Source organism: Vollenhovia emeryi, unplaced genomic scaffold, assembly GCF_000949405.1.
Source record: "Vollenhovia emeryi isolate VEMERY1.0 unplaced genomic scaffold, V.emery_V1.0 DF939127.1, whole genome shotgun sequence".
NCBI classification, from domain to species: domain Eukaryota; kingdom Metazoa; phylum Arthropoda; class Insecta; order Hymenoptera; family Formicidae; genus Vollenhovia; species Vollenhovia emeryi.
Genome location: NW_011967239.1, coordinates 682510 through 707333, shown reverse-complemented (window position 1 = coordinate 707333; position 24824 = coordinate 682510). Strand labels below are relative to the sequence as shown.

Here is a 24824-nt window from a genome sequence, read left to right as displayed (position 1 = left end):
AGGTACGCGCGGAGGTTGATTCGGGGAGTCCGGTTCGGAAGGGGAATCGATCGCGCTCTCCGGGCATCGGCGGAGCATTACCAGGGGAACATTACGTGCGCCGCCAGGCTCGGGGCGTCAGTGGGGAACGCGTTGATTCGGAAAACGTTGGGGTGACTTCGACCTCGAGCCCCGATTGAGCCGTCGCGTGCCCGTCTCTGGTCAACGCGGATTAACTTCGCTCTCGGTCCAACTCGCTTTTCAACCTCTTCTCTAGCCCCGAGAATGAAGAGATTAGCAACGTGGATATATTGACTTAACTTATCGAGGGCCAGTTTCCATCTTATTATTTCAGAAGAGACAAAGAATCAATTATAGCGTTTTCGATTTTCTGACTCGACCCGACTCCGAGTCAGAAAATCGAAAACGCTATTAGTTTAATTCACGTTTGTCTCTTTCTAAAGTAATCTAAAGTAACAGTTGAAAAGAAACAAGTAGTAGCACAATATATTGTCGCAGCATTGGGAAATAATGTAAATCTAGTGTTCCCAGTATTGGTCCAATATTGTAAGACGCCCTCTCTTATTTAGTCAATATCTGTCCTCAGGAATATTGGAAAGAGAATTCATTCCGCAATTCGCGCAGAAGGGCATTCCCGCTGGATTCTACGGAGCCCGCTAACGGTACGAGTGGCGCCATCTGGCAGGAAGCCCGCGCACCAGCGACGACGGGGCGGCGGGTCGGTCGGTCGCGCCGCGAGCGACGAGTCGGTGAGCCCAACAAACATGGCGTCTGCCAAGTAACAACGCTCCACGCCGCCGCGTCAACGAGTGCCTTACGGTTTTTAGGTTGATGTTACCGCGTCGCCGCATCACTCCGCGTTCCGCGCCAGCGAGCCGTCTTCTACGTTTTTTCTACGCGCACAGCCCCGAGCCTCTCCCCCGGGTGTTGTTATCTTTCTCCGTGTGCGCTCTCTCGGCCGTGCGACGGAGGTGCGTGCAACTAGTGCATCACACGACGGCGACAGCGGCGGCGGCGACGGCGGTGACGGCGGTGGTTCGTCGCGGTGAGTCACAGAGAGCTGCGAGCCGCCGCGGGTGCGCTAATTGACAGCGGAAGGTAGGACGGTCGACCGGGGCGTGCGCGATAAAGCGAGACCGGTCGAGACGGTTTCCCCCCGTTGCCGCGGTTCCCTTCTCCCCGGGCGATCGCTCGGTGTCCCGGCGCGTTTCTCCCCGACCGCGAGTGGCGCGACAAAGCGCGGTTCCGCGTCCCCCGCTTCGGCTCTACCCGCGGGCGTGTGAACTGCTGGATTCCTCGTCTGTGGGAAAGGCTGGATTCGGTATCGTTGTATCGCATCCGGATTATCGGGCGCTCTTTTTTCCCCTTTTTTTCCCCCCCTTTTTCTCCCCGCGCGCGGCGATACGCTTTCCTTACGTCACCGGTGCCGATAATCGCGCTTACGATAAGCCCCGAGCCTCTCGCACGAGTTTTCTGTACTAAAATTGTTTGGTTGGATTATTTGTACTTTCAGAGTAGGAGACCATTGTTTCGAAAATGCCTACACAGACGGCAGAGAACGATGACATTCGGGTGAAAATTATATACAATGGGTAATGCATGTTGTTATAAGAACTGTTTTGCGGTCTGTCCGCAACCTGGCGGACAAGACTTCGCGCCTCGCTTATTGTTTCAATTCTGATGTAAAACTTTGTGTCGCATCTCTAACACAACTAGTTACACTGATTATTAATAGTAGATACATCGCGGTAAACGTTTACAGGATTGAGGGCAGGTTGTTCCAACGCCTTGGTAAATTAACTAACGGTTCAATCACGTGTCTTCGTTTTTCCTTCAAATTAAAAATATATATAGTCGTAACTTTACAATTGGCGAGTTTACCAAGAGTTTGGGAGAACCGGTCCTGATTCGCAAGATAACAAGTAAATTGATACACCAAGAATGTACACGAGAAATCGCCGATGCCTTCTCGCACACAAGTTGTGCACATATCGACGTACTTGCACATGGAAAATGTATGTACATGTTCTACCTGCGTATATAAATTCATACTGGAAGGCATCAGCGATTCCTAGTGTACAAATCGTGGAAAGAGAAACGACGACCTCTCGAGGCAGACGTGTGACGTGACGTTTTTCTGCATCAGGGAGATACAAATCACGTACATCACCCCCGGGATCTCGGTGGACGCGCTGCGCGAGGAGATGCGGACGATATGCGGCTTCGGCACGGAGCAGTTCACGATGAAGTGGGTGGACGACGAGGGCGATCCGTGCAGGATCGCCTCGCAGCAGGAACTGGACGAGGCGCTGAGGCTGTACGAGCTCGAGAAAGACACGGAGATAACCATACACGGTCAGTCGGTCAGCCGTTTGGCCGCTTTGGCGCCCCGAGTTCTTTTCGCAGTTGTTCCCGCATGTTGCTTTGACTTTTTAGCGACGCATTAAGCCGCATTCAAAAGAGCTGCGCATCACGCTCGACGATAATCGCTCGCATGCCTGCACTTACATAATTAGGAATGGAGTACCGTACTCGTGAATCACGCGCGCAGAACCGGCCCGGCGTAGGCGCGTGCACGCATACGCGACGAAGCAGGCTCCGTCGCCAATGTCCACCGTCGTCTTTGATATTCCACGGCTAATGGCCGCCGGCTAGATAAGAGGCCGTCCATAAATTACGCATAGACCCGATATATCTTAGGCCCCCGTGCATTTATTAGCGGTGGCGTGCTAAATGCGCACGTGTGCAGGCCGCTCCGACGCGGATAACGGTGTATGCACGTATACGCCTCGATGCCTCGCCTTATCGGCGGCTTTATCGCCGATACGCGATTAACGGCGAAACAGCTTCATCGCGGCGCCCGGCCCGTAGCGCCGGCGTGTGTTTATTCGGTACACATCGATCGATTCGACTTCCTCGAAGATGACAACATTCTCGGGACCGCGCGTATTGCGCGAATCCACGAGGATTCTAGCGTGGTTTACAGCGGATTCGATTGCTCGCGCCGAGTGCGCGTACTAACGCTCGTTTATAGTCTATTTTTATATTTAAGAATCCAACAGCAGAGATATTAACGCCAGGCGGGAATTAAGGAATAAAATTAAGTGCAGAAACGACCTTGCTCTGGCACTTAATTTTATTTATATTTAAGGATTGTCTTAAACCTCTTGAAATGTTTCTTATCCCGAGAAAGTGATCTGCACAGCATCCGCACGGATCTCTTTCTGGCTAAATAGCTTCTCAACGTGCGTTTGTTAGTCATGTCTTAAGAACAATACAAGGTGATATTGAAAACTAAACAGTTTTGATTACACAGTCATATATTACGTGTAAGTTTTCAGTGTCTGTTTGTAAATTTAGTGTGTTATCGGTTTTCTTGATAAAAAGAAACATTTCGGCGATTCGTCTTTTGCTCCTGAGGTGCTTGCTATGTAAAATTCTTGGTCCCGACCAGTTGAACTCGCGATCGTGTGAATTTATATACGGTACTTCCACCTGTTAGGGCCGATTTCACAAACGTCGGTTAACTGTTAACCAGAGCTTAAATGTAAGAATTGACCATAAACAAGCCTTGGTGTGCATTCAGTGCGCGCTAGTGCGAGCGACCGAATTCGCTATTAGAAATTCATCGGCTCCCCGAGACCCCCCCGAGATAGTTCGATACGGATCTCATTTGTGCGGGATACTTCTCGGAAGGAGGCGCGTATCGTGATCGCGCATACATTTCCGGTCCGGAGGATCTCGGTCCTCGCGCCTTCCCTCGTTCCCCTCCGTGCAACTTCAGCGACGAGCCTCTGCGTCAAGTACGAGGCAAACCCTTCGAGCCCCGAAGATTAATGCTCCGAGGAAAAAAAAAGAAAGGAGAGTAACTCGCGCGCCGAATATACTTCCTTTCTTCTTCCTCGGACGAAGTGGAATTAATTTGCGGTGTAAGAGGATCGTCGAAACGATCGATCGCGAGACTTTCTCAAGAGAGCACTAAGAGATAATGAGGCACTACAATATAATTAAAATGCTTGATCTCGGAGGATTACGGAGCCAGGCTCGACGCATTGCTCCCATAAATAATTCTCTTGTTAAGCGCGGTTTAACGAGATTGCATTTCTTTTCTCGTGAAAAATCAATAATTTGCTAATGAAACCGGGGAACCCGGTGCGCGAACTTTTTTCCCCCGGACGTATGTAAAACGCTTGGACGTCGCGCGCGCCGATATCGACAGAATTTCAGTTCCTTGATGCGTACAACGCCCGTCAATCTTCGTAAACGTGTACCGCTCGCGCGGTATCGGTCGCGGCGATAGCGACGACTGGACGCTGTCGCGAGAGAGCGAGGAGGAATCGACGGGGCAGCGGCCGAGAGGTCGGCAAGCGCAAGGGATAAATAACTCAAAGAGACGAGCGGCCGGCGATCAGAGTGAAAAATGGGAGAAAGCTGGGAAAAATGGAGCGAAGGACAAAGTAGACTGGAGAGTGTCGCGCGTCTCGGAACGGAATGGTCCTCCTTGGAGGACCCTCCGCGAGAGCGGGGAAGGCACAAAGAGCGTCGACGGGGAGAAATGGAGTTAACGAGAGGGACGAGGGGCGCATGTAGAAAATATAAAGCGTGGCGGCAAGGGGCGCAAAGTTTACTTGAAAACGGCGACAAGAAGAATCGCCGGATAATCAGCGGGCAAACGGCAAAGGGTACAAGGGAGGCTGAAGGGTGGCGGCGCGGGAGAGAGGCAGAGGCAGAGCTCTTGGGAGAGGCACGACTCGTGGGTGGATACAGGCGGGTGGATAGGACCGGCAGACCGAGGGGACGACGGGGGATACGTGGTATCACCTCCACCTCGGCTTGGATCCGCGTTTGCGCGATTCGGTCGGCAGCGTGCGCCGCGCCGGGCGGCGGCGGCGGCGGCGGCGACGGCGACGGCGGTGGCGGCGGTTAACGCATCTCGCCGCGACGGTAGTCGATATCCTTGCACGGACCGATCAGCAAGGGCGCGCGTACGCACACTGGCACACGTATATGTACACACACGTCACGCCGTCGACGGGTATCTGGCAGTGAGGTCCCAAGAGCGGATCGCCGCAGGCGGGAGGAAAGTGTCGCGGAAAGAGGATCGCCCAGCGGAGTTCGCCAGAGAGCTCTCGCCCCCTCGACTAGCTGGCCAGCCGCGAAGAAGGGGTTGCGTCATCGTGCGATATTCAACGGTGGTTGTCGGCTCGCTACACCGCGCGAGTGGAGAGAGGTCGCAAAAGAGGCGGTAAACTAGCATTGATCGAGGCTCGGTGATTCGTCGCATGCTCATCCCGGCGGCTCCTGTAAGAGGTCGACCGCGGTGAAGGAGAAAGAAGGGAAGAACGGGGCAAGGGGCGAGGCGGGTAAGGCAATCGGCGTATACACGTACATAGGAAGAGAGAGAGGGCGAGAAGAAGGGGGACAGAGAGCTGCGAAAACAGAGAGGCGAGGCGAGGCGCGATCGCGCGCACGGCTGGAGTGAACAAACGGGACGTGCCGTACCGCGCGGCGGCGATCGAGCAAGGCGAGGCAAGCACGGCCGGACCCGCAGCGGAATGGCGTGGGGCTACTGGAGCGCGACTTCCGTCAGCGACCGGGGTCGGTCACCTCGCCGCGAGAAGGACAAACAGCACCAGAGCCTGCATCAGCATCAGCCACCGTCGCAGCAGCAGGAGAAGCAACCGATGCACCAGACGGAGCTGTCCGCGCAGAGCGGTTACGCCAGCGTGCAGGAGCACGAGCTCAGCGTGTCCGTGCCCGGTAAGGGGGTCGCGACGGAGGAGCCACCGTGCAGCATGATGATCCAGGGTGGATCCTTCTACTCGTACTCGGCGGCGACGGCGGCGGCCGCGGCCGCGGCCGCCGCCGCGAGCCGTCGCATCTCGACCGTCGTCGAGGGTAGCGGCCCGTCCTCCCTCACCTCTACCGGCATCCAGGTGCTGCCGCGGGAGCGCCACGTGAAGCCCGGCACCAGCACGCACCCGCCGTCGCCGGGCAGCGGCGACTCGGCCGAGTACGAGCAGCCGCTCGTCGGCCACCTGCGCTCCGCCGACATCTCGCCGCCCTCTTGCCTCGGCAGCCCGCCGCGTCACCATCACTATCATCATCACCACCATCACGACGACATCTTCGCGCAGCCCGGCACCTCGTCCAGGGCGACAAGGATGCTCCACTGCCCACCGGACCCTATCGAGGGTATGGACGAGCTGTCCGAGGCCGAGCTCGAGGAGGTGGCGAACGCCGAGCTCATTTACGGACCCGCCGTGACGTGCCGGGTGCACGGGCCATGCAGCCAGCAGCAGCAGCAGCAGCAGCTGCCGCAGCTGCTGCCACTGGAGTCCACGCTCTCGATGACGTCGCTGCTCGACGTCGAGCCCGCGGGCCCGTCGCAGTTCCAGTTCAACGAGATCACCTGGGGTAGGTGCAGCCGGCAGGGAGGACCCATTGAGGAGGAGCACGTCTCTGGCGCGCGACCAGCTTCGCCCTTCTCCCCCTCCTCCTCGTTGTGTTTCTTTGATGCAGCCCTCGCGATCTAGGTCAAAGTCTGCCTGCCTGTCTACCTCGCCAAGATAACACTCGCCCACTCGGTTCTTGCGGTCGCGCCCGGTGCATTCCGGACGCGACGCCCAGAAAAACGCGTGTCTTCCGGCGAGCGCCGCGTGACTCGCCAAGTCCCGGCGCCCTCCTTTCGGCCGGCTTTGGCATCTGTTGACGGAAATCCGCCGTGCGGCCGCGGATTGCGTTTAGCGCATTGCAGTAATATAAAACTCTAAGTCGGTCACGTGAATTAATTATCGCGACTTTGTCCTCGCTGAAAAGTAAGGGTTGTACCGCCGTAATAGTTGCCGTCGACTTTGTCGCCCCGGGTTTAGTGGCATCTCCTTTTTTTTCCCCTCTCTCTTCGTGTCGGCGATGATGGATGGGGGAAACTTTTTCTCCACGCTATATCAAATTTATTCCGCTCAACATACCGCGCTTTATCCGATCGCATTTTAATTGATGACATAATTCACATTTTCCACCTTTCGCATTAATTTTGCGGAATAACCGCGATAAAAGTCAGCGCGGGCTTTCCTTTTAAATACACCCGCATTTTATTTATTTATTTATTTATTTATAAACGCATTATCCCCGTGTCATTGTCGTTTCGCGGCACGAGCGACAAAGGCGATTATCGTCCGGCCGGCGTTGCTTTGACGATAAAGAAAAAAAAAAATTGTTATCTCCTTCTTTTCTAGCTCGCGCGATCGGGGGCAACGAATGCGCCGCGTTGTCCAGTTGTGTTTAATTTAGAGCGTCGAATTAGGGCTCGGCCGTGCATCGAACGCCACCGGACCTCGGGCGATCCAGTTTTAAGCACGATCTCGGCTTGTTGCCTTCCCTCGCGCGTGTATGCGCCGGTGCGCTTATGCACTTCACCATTATAGATCCATGCCTCTGGGATACCACGCGCACCGTCGCCGTAGCCGTGGCATCCCGCACCACAGCTCGCACGTATCCTCCTCGCGTCAGGGGTGAGCGTAACATCGTCTTTATCGCCCGTGTCATCGATCCCCCTCCGCGATAATTAGTCCATGAATATTTCAAGGAATTGCGCTCACCTCTCGCGCCGTTGTACACCTCGTTTCGGCATCGTCGATACGTGTCCGCGGTGACCCGCGGCTCTCTCTTTCCCTCTCTTCCACTCTCGTAACAAACGAGATTCGATTACGTATATTGTACCAACGGGAGAGCACCGATGGCCTCGTTAGCGAAACCGCGATCGTATGACACGCGTCGTATCCACGCAGTCCTCGCGACTGCGCCTCGTCTCGTATTCACGCGATAGAGACCCTGCCGAGGCTCGCCTCGGCAAGACAAGCTGTTAATCTGCACCAGCCGATAGCTTCCCCATCGGCGAATTCGGTGCTCCATCTCGGTATCTTCATAATCGAGACATTTAAATTTTTAACGGCCCCTAATGGACTGATTACAAATGAAATCTAATTGAATCTCCGCGCTAAACGAGCCGATTAATCGTCCGTTCCGCCGGCGCATAAATCTGCATTATTCGCTTGTAAGTTTATTTGAGCCGCGCACTCGGGGTAGGCGGGGATCGATTTTAATATTATTTAAATGTCCTTTCGATAAATCCGCTATGTTCCGCGGGTCTGTTGTTCATCAACCTACCCGTCCATCGTTCGAGGATCCGTTTTTGAAGGTCCGCATCGGCGCCTTCGCCCGATCAAGGCACGTGAATTCGAGATAAAAACCTTTTGTCCGTTCTCCCTCTGCCGTTGTGACCTTCGGTAATGGTTTTTCGGCCCCTTATGGCCATTGAATTCTCACCCGAGCCGCGATGCGTCAGCTGACTTAGCCGCCTAAGTCCGGGTGGCCGCTTTAAAGCGTTAAAGCGAATATAATGCGTAACAATTCGCGGCTTTAATTTTATTTCATTCATTTAACCGCGCCAGCCTTCATCTCTTTCGTAGATTCCGAGTCTCATAAAGCATTATCTGCCCGCGACACGCAACGCAATATACTTAATTGTATATTTAATCATCCCCTCTGTTACTGCGCGCGGGATTGTTCTGATAAAGGGCTCGTCCTTCGCTAATTAGAATTTACACGGCAAGCGTATGTGTATGCGTATGTGCTTGTGTGTGACTGGACGGCAGGATTAAGCCGTCGTGAGTAACGAGATTAAAAACGTCCAGGACCTTCGGCGAGGGTTTCCGCGCCCGCGGCTTCGTCGATTGCGCGAGGCTTTATCGGCGCAAAGTCGCGAGGAAATTTAATCGCAAAACGCACGCCGTCTCTCTCGCGCGCGCGATAAGTGATAACGCGGCGCTCGATGGCACGGATAGGATTCAGTGTTACTCGTTATCTGGCCGTAACCGGAGCGATACCGTGTAGAATACGCCAACCAGTACGCACAGAATGTTGGACAACGAGCAGCGAATCTCGATCGGGTTCCGGTACTCGAATTGCTTCCCGTGTAAGTTCGCATTCGACACTTTGCCGATGCCGACAAAGCGAATCCTCCTGGACGCGACGAAAGCGGGAGTGGCGTCGAACGACGACTCCGGTCAGCGAATTACACGCAGTCTTAAATCATTGATCGCGTTTGATACTGAAAGAAGTATGATCTCGCAGCATCTTTCGCGAGAGATATTTCTGGCTCGGCGGTCTTGCTATTAATTATTAACGTTGCTTTATTCAACTTCTATTCGCGCGTCTCGTAATCCATTAATCTTGCTCTAGACTTTTTTTTAAATTTAATTTCCTTTTATTAAACGTATGACGGGACGACACGGGAAATGGGAATTACTGTTTAATCGGACGGTGGAAACGCTCCAGATTCGTTTCCGCCGTGTCCCCTGAAATTTCGAATGCCAGCGAGAAAGGAAACGTCACGTTTTGTCAGCGAAGCGAACGTGAATTCTTTCTGTTCTGTTGCAGTTTTTCCGAACGTGCCGCCCGCCCCCGGGATGCCGTGCCAGGGAGAAGACAGTGAGTGTGTTTACTGTTCATTGGAAACGTCTCAGCTGTCGCCGAGTCGCGCAGGCTTCTCGCTTGCGCACGATATATAGCACATTAGCGTACTAGCCAGCGAGTTCTAATTAAACCGTCCGGTGAAAAGAAACGATTAGCGCGCGATAATAGACGGACACACACGATGCGTAGCTCCGTTACGCGCGGAAGCAGAAGAGCCGTAGAGGAAACATCCATTTCTCGCTCTCGACCACCCGCTCTCCACCAAAGCTCTCCCTTCGATACGTTTTTCAATCACAATCTTCATTGACATCAATGCTACACATCGAAACGGTCCTAAGAGGTTTCTGATTCTTCGCCGCGGCTGCAAAAGATATGAAATTTGTATTAATTTTTTCGCCAAAGACTCTTTTCAGTTTGTGAACAAAAGACTATAAACTTGGATCAGTTGTAAGATTTATTTTCGCTGCTCGAGATCAAATGACATGATTGTACTACAATGGTCGAATTAATTTTGCTTTTTATTGAATTCGTTCATTTGCGAATATCCGGTGTGGCTGCAGCGAGAAACCAGAAATCTTAAGACACACTCGTTCCCTATAATGTACAGTCGCTCGATAATCGTCGAATGGCTACCGGCGATTCTATCGATGTCACGACAACTCTGAGGAAACCTGGAAATCACTGCGTCAGAATGACTAGAAAAAGTTTTTGTTCCGAGTCGCGTGGCTCCGAGGGTGCGAATAGCTCTCACCGAGTCTTCCTCAGGTCCCTGGCATCGGAGCCGATACTCGACGGTGTCACACGTGAATAAAAGGCACAAGTCAAATCCGATCAATCGTGACTCTTGGAATCCTTTAGAGTTGTAGGAATAAACTTATCGTCGCCGTCGACGCTGCACGAGACACATTTCGCAACGAAATATCGTTGTTCGCGTCGACTCGCTTCGTTCGTTGCCGGTGAAGCCGCGCCCGATAGCGCGATCGGTCGCGACCGGGCGAAAGGAGGAGAGGATGATATCGTAAAATGAATTTGCGAAGTTACTCGACGATATTCGACGGCGAAACTTTATTATTAAAATAAAATTCCTGAACACACAGACGGGAATCGAAGAGTTTACATGAATAACATAAGTCCAATATTACTCGTCTCAGATATTATGTAATCATCTTCATAAAGCGCAGAGAAAATATTTACCTCCGAGACTTAAAGCTATATTTAGAGAGAACGGTTAAAGTTTCATTGGTTTTTCTTCTTGATAAACGAGTCGCGAGATTATTTAATTAATTACCATAGAAATTAATATTAGTAGTTGAATTAATAATTGACGACGCTGCAAGACTAATTCGTATCTGCATTGTAATGAGGTTTCATCGTCGTTTCGGCACAGGCGGGTCGCGGAAGTCGATCGCGGCGGCGAAATTGATCGATCAGTTGGTGCTCTCCATCATTTGTGACATTTATGTTATTTCATTTTTCGAAGGAAGCATCTACAGACGTGGCGCACGTAGGTGGAGGAAGCTGTATCGAGTGAATGGCCATATTTTTCAGGCGAAACGATTTAACCGGGTAAGCATCATTTCATGTAATTATCATTGCACAATCTTTACTTTGTTCATCGCCCTTGTTTCTCTCCCCTTCCCCCGCCTCGTCCACCGTTTCATGCATAATCTTTGCGAAAGTAGATCTGTCGCAGGTGCGACGCGGCCGGCGAAACCGACGTTCTGTGCAGCTCTCTCTCGTCGAGCGCTTCCAACACTCTAAAACTTGCTGGCTAGTGACTTCATCGTCGATGAAGGGAAACAGAAGGGAGCATCGCTCTCTCTCTCTCTCTCCTTGTCTTTTCTCTGTTTCCTCTCTTTTCTACTGTATTGCTGGAGATGCAAAGTTGTCGACCCTACAAAACTGGGCTCACGTGTAAACTCCCTCGATCTCGCTTCGCGCGTAATCCTGCCGTTGCGTTTATCCCCTTCCTCCCTTCCTCCAGTATACTTTACTTTGGCCGAGCTTTTGGAAGAGCACTCGCTGCGCCTAAGACCGAACGCTTAAACTTAATTATCATTCGTCCCAGCTCAGACTTCGGGTTGTTTCAAAGCTGGAGAGTCGCGCGCGTTATCGCTGCATTTCTCCGTGGCGCTTCTCGTTGCCGGTGCGCCTTCTCCAAGGCGACTTCCACCACGCGGGATACGCCGCTAGCGCCGAAAGCCCGGGAGGTAATATAATATAATATCCTTGGTCGGTTTGATTTGCAGCGGGCGTTCTGCGCGTTCTGCCAGGATCGGATCTGGGGCCTCGGGCGGCAGGGATTCAAGTGCATCCAATGCAAGCTACTCGTGCACAAAAAATGCCACAAGGTCGTGCGCAAGCCATGCCTGAGCCAGCAGCAGCAGCAGCAGAGCGCAGAGTCGCAGACCATCGACAGAAACGGCGACCAACAGCTTGATTCGTATCCGGTCTCACTGAGTCATCTCGAGGATGAGATCACGGAATCGCCGATCACCGAGGAGCATTCGCGCGATCGTAAGATCATTTCGGGGAATATATTGATTATACGTTATTAATATCTTTTTTTTACACACAGCCATGTTAGATTATAGTTTTCCGCGAAGAAAGAGTTGCAATAAGATTAACATTCAGTGTACTGTCACAATTAATTCACATTATTGCGTATATTAGATAATATATCTCACGGATTTTCTAGTAACTGTGCCCAAAGACACATTCCTTTTATATCTTATTTATACATATATTAGAAGACTTTTTTTTTCTATACTGCTGTATTTCTTTTACGCTATGAATATACTTTTCATACATTTATTATTTCATAGGAATCGGACGTGAGGAGGGGGAAGAACTGCCACTGGACACGCTGCACGAGGGCGATACTTCGAACGACATGCAACGGCAGTACTCATTAAACGACTTCGAGCTGATTAGGGTGATTGGTCGTGGTTCCTACGCGAAGGTCTTGATGGTGGAGCTGAAACGTACCAAAAGGATTTACGCCATGAAGGTAATCAAGAAGTCCCTGGTGACAGACGACGAGGACATCGATTGGGTGCAGACGGAGAAACACGTGTTCGAGACGGCCTCAAATCATCCCTTCTTGGTGGGCCTGCACTCCTGCTTCCAGACGCCCTCGCGTCTGTTCTTCGTGATCGAATTCGTACGCGGCGGCGATCTCATGTTCCACATGCAAAGACAGCGCCGTCTCCCCGAGGACCACGCGCGGTTTTATGTAGCTGAGATCAGTCTGGCGTTAAACTTCCTTCATGAAAAGGGTAAACATCCTCCGTCTTTTCCCGAACAAATTGTTCAGAGTCGAAACGTACAACTCAGTTTGATAATCGCTCATTTTCAGGTATCATATATAGGGATTTAAAGCTGGACAACGTACTGCTTGATCACGAAGGACACGTTAAGCTCACGGATTACGGAATGTGTAAGGAGGGCATTCGGGAGGGCGACAACACCGGCACCTTCTGCGGCACTCCCAATTATATTGCGCCCGAGATTTTGCGTGGCGAGGAATATAGCTTCTCGGTGGATTGGTGGGCTCTGGGAGTCCTACTGTACGAGATGTTGGCAGGCCGTAGCCCCTTCGACCTCACAGGCGCGTCCGAAGACCCGGACAAGAACACCGAGGACTTCCTGTTTCAAGTTATTCTGGAGAAAACCATACGTATACCGCGATCCTTATCTGTTAAGGCTGCGTCTGTCCTTAAAGGATTTCTATGCAAGGATCCCGCGGAAAGGTTGGGTTGCGGGAGGAGACCCTCCGGTTTCCTCGACATAGTCGCTCATCCGTTCTTTAAGGCAATCGATTGGGAAATGGTGAGTATTATCTGAGCGTGGATGCAAAAGTTTATCTATTTAAAAGATACGAGTCTTGTTAACGATTTCGTTTTTTATTTTGCAGCTGGAGCAGAAACAAGTCACACCGCCTTACAAGCCGCGTTTGGATTCCGATCGCGATCTTGCAAACTTCCCACCCGAATTTACGGACGAGGAAGTCCGTTTGACTCCGGATGATCCGTAAGTTATTACAGTGTTCTAAATTTGTACGATTAAAAACTTCAAAATTTAAAAAAGATGTTTATATACAGATTCATATAAAGTTGCTGTTTACACTTTATTAAATCGTCAAAAAAAAGTTTTTTAACGCAAAATTCATGTAAGAAAATTTGCAGGAAACAAATTGAGAAGATCGATCAGAGTGAATTCGACGGTTTTGAGTATGTGAATCCTCTATTGATGTCACTGGAGGACTGCGTGTGACAAGAGCCACTTTTCATTGTGCAGCGTCACAATCATGATCAGCAGCAGCAGCAGCAGCAGTATCAGCTGCAGCAGTGCTACATGTATGAGTTACAAGACAGACTCGCGAAACTTCGTATCGATCCCCTACTCCCCGTTGTCGGCTCAAGCAATCAAGGTTATCACAATAACGTATTTCTAATGACGTACTCGGAGGAGAATGAGAACGACAATAATTATTACGAACATCATCGGCTACCGCCGCCCTTCCCCTTCCGATACGAAAGCCCAGCGTGCTCTCGTTCTCTAAGTATCACAGACGTAACTTACAGTCCAGGCAATAATAACGCGATCGTTAGCAATTACGATGAGAACGACTATGACGATATGGAGGATGAGAATCCGCGAAAAGGTCTCCTAAAACAGATATTTTGCCTTCCATTAAATTGAAGCTCGATTCGAGCTCCCCTTTTTTAAAGGGATAAGATTGCCTCCGATTCGATTACTCGATACGCACTTTTGTAGAAACAGCTCGAGACCTACAATATCGTCGGACGTAAACGTCCCGTGTAGTTACATAGTATTAAAATACGGAAAATATTTAATTCAATCTAAATATATATATATATATACATATATCTATCGTTACGTTAACTGTTCTCTTTTACATATGGTGCTGCGAATAGACATGTTAATGGGTAACGTTACTTTCCGCAGTCTTTAGTCTTTCCGCGAGCTAAAGGTGAAAACGTACCTGAGTGCTTTGATCGATCTTTTAGGTACTTTTACAGTACCGTTTCTTTTGCGCAGCGGATTGATATTTCCAAAGTATTACGTGATCAATCATTCCTTTCGCTATATAATTAAAAAAAAAAGATCAGACACATATTTTAACTGTACGATCATTCCGAACAATATTATGAGTTGTAGATTAGTTACATTGTGAAAGAGTTATACCAAACGTAGTAATAGCCTTTTCTCCTTTTCGTTCAACTGCTTTTACATGTACACTTTCACTGAAAGTGCGAACTCGCGAACAAAAGATAACGCAGGTAGATAACTACGTCGAGACGTTGCTTTTATACGGACATTCCTATTAACTCGATTTAATCGATAGTCGTTACACTGGTCACTTTATGGATCGAAGGACCATCGCGTATCGTAGCAACAGTTGTGAATTCCAAGCATTTCTTTTCTCATTGAGAAATTGTACTTGCTGTTAGAATAGAAGGATAATATGCAGTAACAATAATTTTCTATGGAAACGTGGTTTTTTACTTGTAGGAACGTATTCTGGGAATATTTTTTACTCCGCAACAGTTAGTTGTATTTACACGTTTATCCGATAGTGTGCTCCTCGTCCAAGCGTGAGAGAGTATACCGATTCCTATAGCGTGATTAGGACAATTTTTATAGTTTTTCAAAGTAATATCGAGCAAACGTACAACTGGACAGTTGGAGTACTGAAGACTAGCTTAACCTTTTTATTGTTAAACATAGAGATCATCGTGCACAGTATTCCCTGGATATTTATAAATTCTCATGAATAAGACGCGCAATGCCCGCTCTAACTTCATTCTAAACTAATCGCAGACAAATTTCGAAGCGTATTACGCCACAAGTATTAACCGTAGAAGTATTGCCTGAGAGCCGCGTGGGACATTTTGCTAGATTAATATACGACCCGTAAAGTTAACGAGTATGAGAATTGTGCGATAAAACGTTTTACGTTACGACGAAACGCGGACGTTCGCGAAATTAAATTATACGTAGACGAGAGTACATTTGTATGTATTAGAATTACTGCGCGTGGTTTTTGTTCTAGTGATTATAACGACGACTATTAAAAAGAGGTTGAAAGAGAAAGACTTTTCGCAGAGTGCGACAGTTGCAAAGATCGATGTGGAATGTATTATAAATGTGAAAAGTATTTAATGTAAGGATGTCACGCGAAAAAGTATTAACGAGACGAAAGGTATATACCAAATTCACATCACGTAAAAGAGAGAGAGAGAGAGAGATGTAATTAAATCTCGTAGTTCTCTGTGGATTCTCTCGAGCGTATGCAAGTACGATAAAGTGTGGATAACTTAGTTTCGACATTAGAGCTATCTTTAAAAAAAATACAATCAATGTTACACGATACTCTGCCCGGCGTATTTGCGGTAACGTTAGAGAGGGAAGTATCGTGTAACCTGCGTTGGAGAGAATATGGTGCCAACACTCAACATCTCAATCGAATCGAACGGTACGAGTATATTACGCGTTGCAGAACTTACGTGATTTCTTTTTTAAGCGACGAACCACACTGTTTTATCTTTGGGTTCGTTATCTTTTTCCGTAAGAACGTGTGGTATGCATAGAGAACTTCATACATGAATTCCTATTGTAACATAGCGAATGAATTGAATACGTGTTACCCGCTGTAAACTTAATTGTTGCAAAGGCTGCTATTATTTTATATAAACTATGGCGATCCGCTATTTTTTTATAGGGACGAGTCGGACGACGAACGCAGGGGAGATAACTATAAAAGTATTCTAAATGAGGAGATCCTTAACGCTGATCGAACAGTATATTACAGTATATGGTATGGTAATAATATATTCACATAATTATGATATAGATATATATTCACATACTGTTGATTTTCGGCACCATATACTGCAGTTAATTATTTAAGAGACGCTTAAGTATTGTTAAATCTATATATCTTCTGGCGCAAATATTGTCTTTCCATGAACGGAGCACACAGTATTTCTCGCAACAATCGATATTGTTAGACAACGGAAGGATATAGAAAAACGCAAGTGGTGTTGTATCACCTGTGGTCAATTGATTGCGCGTCCTACCGAGCTCCGTTAACAAGTTTAATATGCGGCACAGTGATGCAGAATCGCGTGGAATATATTCCATACTTTATATCGTATTTTATATTCATTTTAAAGGACCATACAGAGCGAGTCCTAGGGAAGAGTACCGAGACTTGCATTGTTTAGACTTAATCAGCATTGATCATGAAACTTTTCACGTATTTGTACGCTTCTGTTGTAGGAATTTATGAAATGTTATATATAGCTATTTATATTTCGGATAGCCGAGGATCCCGGATACTTAAACGAACGAAAAGATACGTATTCCGTGAAAAGATATACGCGCATTATACATATACATTTAAGTTAGAGCTACTTAATTGAATTGGATACAATATGTCGTCGAGAGAGAAATTATGCGGATTTTTTTTTACACGTCCGAGCCTCGGGTATCCCAAGTACGTTCCGAAAGTACGGGAAGGGATTAGATCCACGCGAGTAGATATTGTATGAAATATTTTAGGGGAGTAGTGTAAGAGTCAATCATTTTCATACTTCCTGGTATGTACGATCTTTTTATAGATCATGCGCGTGCATGAAAGGAAGAGGAAGGAATCAGGCGTTTTGCGAGGTAGAATTTATTGCTGATTAATATCAGATTTGTTTGGTGTTATATATTTTTTCAAATAATCTGATTTTTACAGACATTTTCAAGGAATTGAGTCATGCTTAACATTTTGTTCTTTGACGTTCATCAGTTCAAATGCCGGATTTGAATGTACACACATCGGAGTTCTAAGATAATATAACATTTCTGTAGTATCGCATAGCGTGATTTTCGGATTCTCATTCTAATTTTTATTTGATACAATTTTACAATTTCTGATTATGCGATTTAACGTAAAGATGACAAGTTCTCTTGTTCTCTTGATTATTCTCTTAGAACGTCCTGCTATGCGCACTCGACGTGTAAATATAAATATATTTATGCATGTACATAGTGTCAAAAAATACAGGTACACGTACTGATATAATATAACAGAAAAGTTTATGAGAAAATATATACATATGTCGGAGCTGTAGGTATTTGTAATATATTAATTGACTATGAAAAAAAACTGATAGTGACAGTATAGTACAATAATTTCGAACACGCATCACTCCTAATGCTCAGTCTATCGTATGATTATGCGAATTTATATAGTGAACGTAATCTATACGACCTCGTCTTTTTTCTAATAAATCTTCCAGATTCACGTTTCTTACTTTACGTACTTTGCTCCGGATTAACCAATTCACATTTGATGGCAATACACATGTTCTATATTTATATTGCAAAAGGTATTACAATATTACTTGATCATATTTTGTGGACGTAACTCCATTGAAGGAAATATTTTAACGTATAATATACACATATATTTATCTTCACTGAGGAAGACATTAAAATTCTAACACAATTCTAACGTATCATTTCTACTTGCAGCAACTTGTAACTCGGCGATATTGAGACTGTTTTTATTTCAATGTTGGAAGAAAAACGATACAGTAAGATGATTATTATAATTAAAATTATAGATAGATATATAAAATATTTATAGATAAAATTGACGAGTGGTTGCATTTAATTGTTATAGAGTACAAGATATCAAAAAGCAGAAGGGACGCTTATACTTTAGGATTTGTTACACTAAATGAGAATATAAATTAACAAGGTGCATTCTGTCCTCGCAGGCAGGCCAGGAGAAAGGTCTCGGTGAGCGACATTAATTGTGTCTCGTGTCGCAGAATTAACGAGAATCGATTGTACGCGTGCCTTCCCTCGTCCACGACGACAAAGTGCCGCGCGTATGTTATCGACGTACTAATCGATGGCCTCATAATTATTACTGAATAATTGCCGAGTATATTTAAAATTGTATACGTTATTATACATATATATTGCCGTTGATAGTATTTTTATAAGGCTTGACTTGCGTTTTCCGGACGGGAATTATATTGCTTCTCAAATGCATTCTGTATGCATCATGCAGACGCATGACGGGCTACCTCCCCACGACTGTAGCCACGATTGTATCCCCGTGGACCCACGCGGATATACGTGATTCTGTTCCTTTCAAGTGTTACGAATAAAACAATCCCTACGTGCAAAGGAATTAATCAGTTACCTTTCAGCTCCACCACAAACGCGACTTTGCTTCGCTTGCCTCTCGCGCATTAGTATCATTTTTTTAAAATCAAAACTATTTACTCTTCGTTTTTTTAACGCGATATCTTTTTGCTTTTGCTTTCTACATGTCAATGATTCACATTTCTATTTCACTCTAAAACAGCAATGCACTACAAGAACGATATCTAAGAGAATTTATTATAGCAAGATAGAAGATGCTCTAAAAACAGTGTTAAATTTGAGATTGCAAAATATCGTTTTTTCCCTGCTTTACACGAGTGTAATCTACATCTGTTTTTCAATAAAGAATCGATATCGCGTGGTGGTGGAGAAAAGAGGTGCACGCTAGTTTCAATTCTATTGATAAGTAGTCTTGACGTTTGCAAACTTCTATATCACGAAATTATCTCGTTAAAGTAAAAATGTCAAATTATAATTGTTGTAATACTTGAGGCGACACGGCCTCAGAGGAATTGTATTACCGAACCGGACGACGATTACTCGATTATGTCGATACGTTTTATAGTTATATTATGATAATGTTATCGGAGATTTCTGTGTTTTCGAATTTTATAGAAACTAAATTGTAATCAAGTGTGTTTTTATTGCGAAAGGTAGATATCGTTTTAGGTGAACCTCGAGTGGCCAACACATGAGCTCAAGTATCGATTATGGTTTGTGGCGCAATTTTTCATCGGCATACAATTATGCAGGCGTAACGAAGCGCGTGCATCGACGCGATGAAGTCCTGTTTATTCGCCTGTTGTGATAAATGGCGCTTCGCCGCGATCGAGGGCGATTCATAAATTTTCATGCGAATCACGCGGGAAGCTTCCCGATCTATCCATCCGATCTATTCTAACATAAACTAATACATATCATGCGACATACAACTATGTACATTATTATTACATCTACATTATACAGGGCTAGTTCTGCGAGCGATTTCGAGGCGTGATTGAATCACTTTTTATTCCGGCCGAAATATCGTGGAACTGAAAAAGGGGCAGATTGAAGCACATTTTCAATTTCGATTAAATTAAAGTTTTATTTACATTTATTTGCACAAGATATCAAGGCGATCCTAGTCATACAAAGTTATCATCTTGTATTTGAAGCTCGCGAACTGGCTCGCTCATATTCCCGCATGGGTAACTTTAAGAAATTATAAACGATTAGAGTGTAAGTTAGCATAGGCTACGGATAATTAATTACGCGTGTACATTGAAATAAATCAGGATCGATCGCTTAAAGCATCAACCGTGAGAAGCGAAAATTTTGTTCCCAGATAGACTCGCTACGCTTTGGTAGGGCAATTTTCGAAGCGGGCGATCTTCCGGGCGATGCTCAAGTGCGATTAGAGGGGAAGGAGTACAAGTGTGTAATTATACCGACGGCTGGATGCGATCGCGATGAATTGCAATCGCGAATGTAGTTTCTTACGCAGTGACCGCAAATTGATTACGATGGAGTTTGTATAAATGTACATAGAACGACATTATATTCGAGATGAGAGATAAGCGAAGTTACTTCACGTTAGTGACGCAGTGAACTTGATGCGACGCTGCGTTCCTGACGCAGCCGGAGTGAAATTAAATAACTACAGACTATATATGTAAACGCAACGTATTATATGATGATGATACTAATAATATAACAACAATAAATTAGATCGATTCATTATACGCGCTTGTGACTTTCTGTCGGGAAAGGGTATCCTCCTTTTTTTTTAAGCCCAGAAACGGCGTCGCTATTGATATTGGGCCAGTAATTGCAAAATAGGCCGCGATACCATTTGCACAGAGGACTTTCCCCATATGAAGTCGTAATGATTACAGGTAGCGTTAGGTGGAGTCTTGTAATGAAACACGACACTGCTGAGTTTGGCAGACAAGACTTCTACGTCCTTAAACGAGAATTAAAGCATAGAGATTTTGACGAATTTCGCATAAATTTTCGAAAGAGGGAAATTAATACTTGGCGCACATTTTAATCAAAGTTTCTACAAACTTTGATTAAGTCGAATTCAATTTTTATAAAAAAAAAGAAGCACTTTTCAATCGTACCTTCGTTGTTGCCAGCCAATCGTTATCGCTACTGAAGAGCGCGATCGGCGCTGTGATTTTTTCCAATTGATAATCCGGCGGCGTCGTCGAATTGTACTTCCGAAGATTTTTGTCGACATTGCCGTAGTCGTATTGCCTGAAGCGTCCTGAAACATTTTTGAAATTTATTCAGATTATTCGGCATTATACAATATTGCGCTCGGCATATTTGCTTTTCTTCTCTTTATACAATTGCCTTGCCGTATTACCTGCGTTAATATATCCCTGGCCGTAATGCACGAATTGCTTCCAGGATGCTCCTGCGGGCACGTGGCCTATGATGACCGTTAGGTTCTCCTATTGCAACGACGGAAGCTCGATCAATAACGCGAGTGAAAAGGCAGAAGCGTTACAAGGAATCGAATACGCCTCATTCTTACCGTGTTCAATTCCGCACGACTGAATCCAACGACCAGAAACAGGATATTGCTGCAAATGAATTGCGTGGACGCCGCTTTCTGGCAGAATAGGTTCGATACGAATTTTCCCCAGTCGGTCCGCGAACGGAACTCCGGATATCCGAAAGTCTCGCCGACCCACTGTAAGAAAAGTACAAGGGGATCATCGTCGCGAAGTCGCTCGTGGTCGATCGGAAACATTTGGACGGCGATCTTCTCTCACCACGCCGAAGTACGTCAACTTGGCGAGCTTCCTGATCGGTCCGCGAATGTTACCGCTGAAGGCTGCGGGCGCCAGACCGATCATCAGAATGATCTTCGAATTGTACTCGGGTTTTTCCGATGCCATCACCCAGAACTGCGTTGTACCTTCCGAGTGGCCGACATAATAGATCCTCTCGTGTCCCGTCGTATAAGAAACGTAATCGATCATCGCGGGAAGATCGTAGATACCAAGTTCGTGATAACTGAAACAAGTGCAAGTTTCCCCGCGATGATCTTCCTTATTTTTAATCGTTTAAATGCTTTAAGTCGTAAATTTGTATTGAAATGAATATTTCTTAAAAAGGTATAAATGTAAGATTTGCAGTGCGATTTAATTGTCATCTTTATATTTTAGTTCAATTAGATATCTGATATCAGACTTGGAATCTCTTCTCGGTAGAGAGCTACAAAAGGTAAAGCTAAACTTCACGAACATCTAGAATTCTATTAAGATCTTTTCTCTTATTCGCGATAAAATTGCCTTTTGTAAAGCTGGGAGCACACACTTTTGCATAAGGAATTTGGTTCATTTCCTTATGCATTTGCTTATGGACCAATCAATTTCTTTATGCATATGCTCCCGCCCTAACATTTCAGCTACCTGAAGTCCCAGAAAGCTCGATCGGTCGGCGACAACGAGGTGTGGTTTCTCGAGTAAATGTTGCCCCTGTTATTTCCGAGCCACACATCGTAGCCCGCGTCGGCTAATATGTACGCTAGAAAGAGAACAACTCCCCGTTGTGTTACCTTGTTCAAGGAAATGTCGAGATTATACTTGAAACGTTCTGTTTTACAGAACACAAGTAAGGCCCTACCTAAGGACTTTCCAGGACCGATAAGGACCCAATCGGCGGAGCTGCCTCCCAGACCGTGTACCAGGAGTATCGGCGTTTTCATCCTGGACTTGGCTTCCTCCTCATCGTCCCGGCCGCGCGGTATTCGATGCAGCTGAAGAGCGTAGCCGTCCTTCGCTACGATATCATGAATCTCCAAGGGATACCTGTACTTGGTCACCAGTTCCGGCTGTCCAACAAGCAAAAGAACACGTGCTGATTTTTCCGAAAGGTACAATTGAGTGACACAAGTTAATCTTCTCCGCTTTTGTCTTGCGCGCCAATTGGACAAGTTAAATTTTAACAAGAGTAGGATTTCCAGCGGACGAGAGGATCATCCAAGAGACGCGCCGAACCCTCGAGCATCGTTTACGTTCCAGGAGCATCATTCTTGTTACTTTCTTTTCTATAAGAATGCGTCTAAATGCCGAGATGAACGCCGTGAAAGGAGAGGGTAATTGCGCAAGACGGTTTAACTGACATTCAAGATCCCATCCGTTGTTGCGGCCGCGTCCAGTGCGGTTTGTTGTGTCACAACGTCGCTACAAAGTAAAGCCGCTCAAGAGCGGCACACTCACCGTCGTGAGCTCGATGTCGGGATTGTCGTCCGGCCTGACGAACGCGTTCGCCAGCGCGAGGCAGCAGCTCAGGGCGAGGGTCGCGACGCGGATCCGGTGTCGGCGGTTCATCGGCGACGGCATCGCGGCGGCGTACGTCCAACGAGAGAGCCGAGAGACCCCGCTCACGTCGACATTTTATACGTATCACGGCGCGACGTGCAGGAGATCCACGCCGCGCGATAACGCCGCGACGTCTGCCCGCTTTGCGCGCTCCCATCCTCGCGTTCGCGACCCTCGAGGGACCCGGCCCTCACCTGGAGAATGGAAAGTAACTTGGCGATCGCGCACCAAATTGGTGGATGGATGCGATTTTTCTAGAGCGTCGCTGATCGCGCGGGCGACGAGTGTCTTCAAGGTCGAGCGATTTCATCTCTTGAGAAGACTGCGGTGAGCGGCTTCGATCCATTGAAAGAACTGCCGCGGATCGTCGGTCCAGTAGCGCTAAAATAAACGTTGATTCAGAAAGTATAAGGATCAATGTCCGCTTCTACCAATGCAGATCAATTTTAATCTCGGTTTAATTATGTTTTATCCCTTTCTAGTTCCAGAACTTGGTAAAAGATATAAAGGGAGAATTAAGCCGAAATTGAAGTTTCGCATTGTCCATTTCCACCGATGCAGATCAATTTTAATCTCGGTTCAATTATTTTTTATCCCTTTCTGCCCAAGGAAAAATGAAAAGTCGAGATGACGTTAATTTGATGTCATATTGACCAAAATATGACACAAATTTGGTCAATATGACATCAAATTGACATCATCTTGACTTTTTATTTTCCTTGGGTGGTTTGAAAACTTGGAAAAGGAGCGAGAACTAAACCGAAATTAAAGTTTCACACTGATAGAAATAAACGTTTAAATACCAAAAAGTAAAAGTGTTAGGAAGATTAAACAATGAAACGCCATCCGCTTCACATTCGACGAGAACATACCTGAAAAATTCATCTGAAGAGGTTCACAGAGCGTATAATTGAACATGCTTCCCTCGCATTACTTAACCTTAGATTCTTTTATTTCAAATCCTTTACGAAAGCCGAGATGAAAAATTATCAAGTCCCGTGAAACCTGTAAAATGTTAAATGTAGCGACTTGTAGAATTAGGATGTAAAAAATGCAACGATAATCTAAAAATGGAAGAGTAGAAGTATCGTAATGACATGCAACGTTATAGTTTCAAATAATATGCACCTTTCTGGAATGTATATAACGTATTATAATACGCCCCATATCGTTTCGTTCCGTGCAATACGCCGAAATGCCTCTGTATTTACGCAAACACGTAATAATTATTTGCCTCATTCCGACAATTGCACAATAGGTTAGGTGAGAGCTAGAACACGTGCTCTCGATACCTTCGAAAAATCGAAGTTATCGGGAGAACAGGAGTCGCCAGGAGGTTGGCGGGCGATTTGATTCCGACTTAAAATTCCCGCCCGCGAGACAATCGAGCTGAAATGAGCCGCGAATTCGGATCTCAAGAGGCAGGTCGCGATATTAGGCGCGCATGACGCGCGGGAGATAAAACCGCGGAAAATCTGACAACGAGTAGAAATTGATTTACTGCATCTCTCGTCGAGCTTCCAGAAAAATTATGTAATCGCCATTAATTGTAGTTAGGAAGTCATTTTGAATTCTTCATGAAGGCTTCGATGTCGGGAGCCAAAAATTAATCGCTAATTGTAAGTCGGAAGTTCGAACGAGGAGAAGCCTAAGTGCCCGACACCTTCGGATCTAATTCCGCGTTTCGCGCTCTCGCGATATTCGACGTGGGTAACGTCTCCGCGGCCGCAGCGCGCGCGGCGCTAATTGGAGCACGCGCGCCGTTTCGAAGGTAGACGCACATGGCACGGCACTCGCGGCTGCCGCCGAATCGGCAATCTCCTTATCTTC

The 24824-nt window shown here is 46.7% G+C and overlaps 2 protein-coding genes across 7 annotated transcripts; one reads left to right on the top strand and one right to left on the bottom strand.

Annotated features, from left to right (window-relative positions):
• Positions 1-503: 503 nt before the first annotated feature.
• On the top strand, positions 504-20397 carry LOC105568762 (atypical protein kinase C). 3 transcript variants are annotated; one of them, XM_012024666.1, is made up of 10 exons: positions 504-1045; positions 1514-1592; positions 2147-2355; positions 9442-9492; positions 10958-11043; positions 11727-11994; positions 12303-12755; positions 12836-13308; positions 13394-13509; positions 13665-20397. In XM_012024666.1, exons 2-10 carry the CDS (start codon positions 1537-1539, stop codon positions 13750-13752), a joined length of 1800 nt encoding a protein of 599 aa, XP_011880056.1. In that variant the 5' UTR covers positions 504-1045; positions 1514-1536; the 3' UTR covers positions 13753-20397. The 3 variants fall into 3 exon arrangements, with proteins under 3 accessions (XP_011880056.1, XP_011880057.1, XP_011880058.1); XM_012024667.1 differs by having other exon boundaries at positions 1040-1098; XM_012024668.1 differs by lacking the exons at positions 504-1045; positions 1514-1592; positions 2147-2355 and adding an exon at positions 5447-6417.
• A 53-nt stretch (positions 20398-20450) lies between these two features.
• On the bottom strand, positions 20451-24653 carry LOC105568763 (lipase 3-like). Of its 4 annotated transcripts, none has more exons than XM_012024672.1 (9): positions 23867-24653; positions 22893-23375; positions 22297-22504; positions 22083-22197; positions 21441-21684; positions 21200-21358; positions 21029-21116; positions 20781-20926; positions 20451-20620 (listed from the first exon to the last, which is right to left on the bottom strand). In XM_012024672.1, the coding sequence occupies exons 2-9, from the start codon at positions 23013-23015 to the stop codon at positions 20465-20467; spliced, it is 1239 nt and encodes a 412-aa protein (XP_011880062.1). In that variant the 5' UTR covers positions 23016-23375; positions 23867-24653; the 3' UTR covers positions 20451-20464. The 4 variants fall into 4 exon arrangements, with proteins under 4 accessions (XP_011880062.1, XP_011880060.1, XP_011880059.1 ...); XM_012024670.1 differs by having other exon boundaries at positions 22083-22504; positions 23867-23999; positions 24123-24653; XM_012024669.1 differs by having other exon boundaries at positions 22083-22504.
• Positions 24654-24824: the final 171 nt, after the last annotated feature.